Source organism: Cimex lectularius, unplaced genomic scaffold (genome assembly GCF_000648675.2).
Source record: "Cimex lectularius strain Harlan isolate CLEC.00 unplaced genomic scaffold, Clec_2.1 scaffold34, whole genome shotgun sequence".
Taxonomy (NCBI): Eukaryota; Metazoa; Arthropoda; class Insecta; order Hemiptera; family Cimicidae; genus Cimex; species Cimex lectularius.
The window spans coordinates 354,037-360,092 of NW_019392635.1; the positions used below are offsets into that span (position 1 = coordinate 354,037).

Genomic DNA, 6,056 nt, shown 5'->3' on the forward strand with positions numbered 1-6,056 from the left:
TTAACCTGAGAACGGTTTAATAGTTCCACGAGTGTTGAAATCGTCGATACTTCTTCGTCCCATTCCAGTGATACATGAAAATTTATTACATTTCGCGGAATAGGGCCCGTCATTTGGAGGAAAGGGTGGCAATGTTACAATGTGTTACTTAATACCTCCCCAGTGAGCTATTTGACCCCCGACCAGAAACTCGCCCTTTCATAAGGGCAGAGCCAATTCGTATGAAGGGCTCATAATTTTCCAGTGGAAGGCTCTAGGAAACCGGCGCTAAATCTACACACGTGCAATGTAACATGTAATGCTGAGCCGTTTTTTCCAGGCAATTCGATATATTTCTTTGCAATAGCCATCGAAAGTAATAGTGTCACAATCGATGTGACAGTTATAAAAAAATATTAAAATACGCTTTCAATATCCTGGGATGGCATAAAAGTATTTCATATAACTTTTTAATATAAACTTCAAATCGGCTTTGTCAAGTCTTTTTCAAAATGGTTATGTGGATATTTATTTATATGTATCTCAACGGAAAAACAATATATATTAAAAAAAAGAAAAAAAAGAAAAAAGGCAAACATAAAAAAACGAGTGAAGCATCGGTTGAAAGTAAGAGGACAAAGGTGGGCTTTGGTTCGCCGGTGGCTGGAGGGGGCTCAGGGTTGCAACATTTATGGTATATAAGAGAAATATAAGCCAGAAGGAACGTATTCTAACCACAGTTAACAACATGGTCTTTAAGGTAAGCACATCTACCTGAGGAAAGAGAACGATTTTTCGCGACACTTGGATTACGCGCTTTTGTAACTTTTGGTTGTTTGCAATTGGAAAATGTCGAAATTCTATAGTTTGGGTTCGTAACGTAAGAAACTATTTAAATTTACTACAATATATCAAGATTTCAAAATTATTTTTCCTGGCATTTTACAAAAGTTAAATGTTTATAGATTTAGAAACCGGAAGATTATATGACAATTACATAAATTAATACTTTAACTTCGTCCAAATTCGTATCGTCTAAAAAAAAGTATCGAAGTAAATATTTTTGAACCATTTGCTATTAAAAATTTTTTTATCATTACGTAATTTCAACAGAAAAAAATTGAGCTGAAAAAAGTGTAAAGTACAATATTTTTAAAAATCGCCACCTTATTGTTTAAACAAATAAATATTTTGTCTGTTAATGAGCTTGACGGAACTTTAACCATGCTTACGTTGTTAGACCGTGAAGAAAGATTGTTATTACTTAAACAGCTTTCTGACATTAAATTTAACATTAAGCATCAATCACGAGAGTGATGGTGGACACCCATGTAAAACATCATGAAATTTTATTAATCGCTCAGCGAGTTGACCACTTGCTAAGACATTGCATTAAGAAAAATGCTGGTATATTTCGAATATGAAATTGTTTAAACATTGGATGTATTCATGTTTCAGGTAGTCCTTTCCCTTGCCTTAGTGGCTCTTGCCCATGCTGGTGGCCCAGCTCATTACAGGACCGCCAGTGGTGCCGTTGGTGTCTTGGACGGATCTCTCGGCCAAACACACGAAGAAACCCAAAAGGGTTATGCCGGAGACTCAGTCTCTCAATTCACTAGCAACGTTCAAGGAGCTCACTCATACAGCACCAACTCTTTCTCAAGGACCACCAACGGAGGAGTTGCCGTCGGCGCCCCAGCTGTCGCCGCCGTCAGGACTGTCGGCCCCGCCGTATCCTACGCCACCCCTGCCGTCGCCGCTCTTAGAGGAGCTTCCTTCAACCATCTCGGTTACTCTTCCGGCCTTGGCCTCTCCAGCGGTCTCGGCTATGGTTCCGGAGTTAGATACGGTGCCGGTCTCGGCTATGGTTCCGGATTGAGATACGGTTCCGGTCTCGGCTATGGTTCCGGATTGAGATACGGTTCCGGTCTCGGCTATGGTTCCGGATTGAGCTACGGTGCCGGTCTCGGCTATGGTTCCGGATTGAGGTACGGTGCCGGTCTCGGCTATGGTTCCGGAGTCAGCTACGGTGCCGGTCTCGGTTACACCGCTGTCAGTCCTGCTGTGACCACTGTTCACGCTGCTCCTGCTGTGACCACCGTCCACGCCGCCCCCGCTGTCGCCTCTCTCAGGTCATCTACTTACCACGGTAGCGGATACACCGGTGCCGGCTACGCTTCTGCCGCCCCACTTGTCTCTGGCTTAAGGACTTCTTCCGTTTCCTACTCCTCCCCCGCTGTCACAACCGTACACGCTGCCCCAGCCGTCGCCGCCGTCAGGACCGTCGCCCCCGCTGTTTCCTACGCTGCCCCCGCCGTTTCCTACGCAGCCCCCGCTGTCGCCTCTGTCAGGTCTTCTACTTACCACGGTAACGGATACACCGGTGCTAGCTACGCTGCCCCAGCCGTCTCCGCCGTCAGGACCGTCGCCCCAGCTGTTTCCTACGCCGCCCCCGCCGTATCTTACGCCGCCCCCGCTGTTTCTTACGCCGCCCCCGCTGTCGCCTCTGTCAGGTCATCTACTTACCATGGTAACGGATACACTGGTGCCAGCTACGCCGCCCCTGCCGTCGCTGCCGTCAGAACTTCTTCCGTTTCCTACTCTTCCCCCGCTGTCACCACTGTCCACGCTGCCCCAGCAGTCGCCGCCGTCAGGACAGTCACTCCCGCTGTTTCCTACGCTGCACCCGCTGTTGCCTCTGTCAGGTCCTCTTCCTACCACGGTAACGGATACACCGGTGTCGGCTATGGCGCTGTTGCCCCTGCTGTCTCCTATGCTGCCCCTGCCGTCGCTGCCGTCAGGAACGTCACACCCGCTGTTTCCTACTCAGCTCCAGCTGTCACCACCGTCCACGCCGCACCAGCCGTCGCCGCCGTCAGGACCGTCGCCCCCGCTGTATCCTACGCTGCTCCCGCTGTAGCCTCTGTCAGGTCCTCTTCCTACCACGGTAACGGATACACCGGTGTCGGCTATGGCGCTGTTGCCCCCGCTGTCTCCTATGCCGCCCCTGCCGTCGCTGCCGTCAGGACCGTCTCCACTCCAGCTGTCTCCTATGCAGCTCCCGCTGTCACCACCGTGCACGCCACCCCCGCTTTCTCATACGGAGCCCCCGCCTTCAGAACGGTGTCTGCCGGCCCTGCTGTAAACACATACTCTTCTTCTTCTTACCTCGGTAACGCTTACGGCGGTCTTGGATACGCCGCCCACGTCTCTCCAGTCGCCGTCGGTTACTCAGCTCCCTCAGTCAGGACTTACTCTACTGCTACTCCCCTCTTCAAGAGCTACGCCGCCGCCCCTGCCCTCACAACCTACGCCGCCCACTCTGCTCCTCTCGCCGTAGGCTTTTCCGCTGCTCCTTCAGTGAGCCACGCTACTTTCTCCTCCCTCGGATCCAGCTACTCCTTTTAAACAATCCTTTCCCACAAAACCCCTTAAAGCCATGTGTTTTTTGTTTTTGTATAAAAGGTTTATACCCAGTTGTTAGGGTATTGAATAAATTATTTGTTTCAAATTAATTCTAATTTTGATTTTAAAATGTAATCCTACCAAATGCATTGTTACTCAATTTTCAATGAAGTATGGAAGAAGGAACGATAAAATTTATGTCTCAACTCTCCTTTAAGATAGTCCTGTTATTAAATGGCAAAATCGTTCTGACTAATTTATTCCGACCTAGATATTCGTTTCGAACGACACAGGGTTGTATATCAAGGCTGTATTTCCTCACATCTCGCCTTATATGAGTTAAGGGCGTGGTGAGGATTCGAGAAGAGTTTAGAACGATATATATTCATCGGACTAATACCGGTCCACTGGATATTCACATTTGACATTTGATCAAAGCCGAATAAACAGTTTTAAATTGGCCAATTCTAACAAACCTAACCTTTGGGGAGAAAAGATACGTTCCGTCTTCGTTAAAAGTCTTATTTAGGCATAATGTCATGGTCATTTCACAGCACTTTGCTATTACCTAATAATGTTTACTTACCCACCTACAATTTAAAGTGTTTTAATTTGTTATTTATAATGGGATAAGAATTCACAAAACTAGTTGAGGGAAGAAATTTCAAAACGAGCTGCCGACAGCAATATTGTCGTACGCTTAATGGAATTAAATACAACGAAAATAAAACATAAACAATTTTCATTAAATAAAACTTAAACAATAATTGATGTAACTGCTGGGACATACAAAAAAATGGTCAGAAGCAATGAATGAAAGAAAAATTGTTAACAACAAAAATTATATTTTGATCTAGATTATAGGGTTAGTACGAAAACAGTTTTTCAACATCACATTTCCCTTTGCAGCCACATATCGTTAAATTAAGAAAAAATGGTCATTTCAATTTTTTCGAATCCCTGTTGTTTCAATTCATATCGGCTGATTTTGGTTAAGTATTTCAAATTGATACATTTCATCTAATTTGCAAATGTACTTGTTTTGTCAGTCAAAATAAATGCTTTTCATTGTAATTATAGTATTTACATCCAAATTAAATTGAATTGATAAGGGAAAGAGCTGTTAATTGACTCGTGCTACGTGTTTACGTACGTCACAATCATATTCTTGTAAACCTTTGAGTTTTTTAAAGATAACCAAGACAAAGAAGCAATAATGTGTTATCAAACCAGCAACAAACTATTAGCATATTAGAATCTTTTTCTATGCCCCTCGCCTCCGTGCTAAAAGAAGAAAATCTAGATGATTTTAATGACTTCCCTGACTAATTAAAAAAGTGTGCAACATACCATAAATTAAAATTCTACATAGACAAAGTATAATTTAAATAGAAGTTTATATTATTTTTCTGTCTTTCGATAATATTCTCGTCAACATACACTTTGAATATTTTTTCCAGCGAAGCAGTCATTATGAACACACCAGACATAACTAATTCCAAATTAATTTGATATTTATAGCTACATTAAGTAACAAAAAATATATGATGTTCTAAACTAACTCCACTAGTTTTCCTTAGTCGTTTGGAATGGATAATGATTATAAATGATCGAATGGGATCGTATTCGTACGGAAGCAAAATGAGATATAAAACCCCAAACAATTTTGTAAGGCAAATTTGCATATTTATATTAAGTTTATTATTTTAGTAATTTTAAGTGCTTCATTTATTTGTTCCGTTTTCGACCATATTGGTTTGCATGTCTTCGTTGATTTGGTATGTCAAAAGCGTTTGGCATTTCATTATTTTAAGTGGTGGGTTCGGGTTTTTTAAATATTTTTATTTATTTTTTAATATATTTTTTACCGAGAGTGGAACAGGAAAGGTCATATCAATTCGCGGGGAGGCGGTGGTTTGTAAGTACGCTGAGTTCGAATTAAGCGCTCTGAGATTCGATCCCGGAACCTTCAGTAATGAGTCGCCATGCCAACGCTTTGTCCGTTTAACTGTAGAACTTATATTTATTCACAAGAATAAAGAAATTAAATTGTATTATAACTTTTTACCACCTTGAAATCTTTCTCTTCCCTAAAAATCGATTATTTCGTTCGACACGACTGTTTTTCGCAACATTTGGGATTTGAAGAACGTTCAAAATACCAAAATAAATTGACGGTTGTTACATTTTCCTCGATAGCCGATGATTTCGCCCAAGTTAATGATTATTGCCGGCTTGTTAAAATGATAAAATCTTTCGTGATTTATTAGAAATTGTGGGCACACGTTCGGTGACGCAAGAGCAACGGTCCACGCCGGTGGCATGGGGGGGCTTCGCGATTCATACGGCTCATTCTTAGAATAAGCATCGTCTGAGTTGCTTCAGACCTGTCACGACGTCCTCAATTTACTCTGAACTCCTCCCTTATCAGAATGTGGCCTGTTATTAACACAAATTTCAAAATCGGTAGCTTCTGTTTTCCATAGACCTGGGAATGAAAAAAAATTAAGGTAGATGGAAAAGAGCAACCTTGTTAATTTATAATAGATAACTCGTGTCAATTAATTAATCCGGTAATGTGTAAACTACATAATACAGGGTGTCCTTTTTAGATGGCCCGGCTGAATTAAGGCTGAATTTTGAACCAAGAGAAATTCGCTAAAAAAAAGAAA

General features: G+C 42.5%; 1 protein-coding gene across 1 annotated transcript; it reads left to right on the forward strand.

The window, feature by feature from the left end:
* Positions 1-636: 636 nt before the first annotated feature.
* On the forward strand, positions 637-3,494 carry LOC106661923 (fibroin heavy chain-like). Its single transcript, XM_014385682.2, has 2 exons — positions 637-739; positions 1,438-3,494. The coding sequence occupies exons 1-2, from the start codon at positions 671-673 to the stop codon at positions 3,385-3,387; spliced, it is 2,019 nt and encodes a 672-aa protein (XP_014241168.1). The 5' UTR covers positions 637-670; the 3' UTR covers positions 3,388-3,494.
* The last annotated feature ends 2,562 nt before the right edge of the window (positions 3,495-6,056 follow it).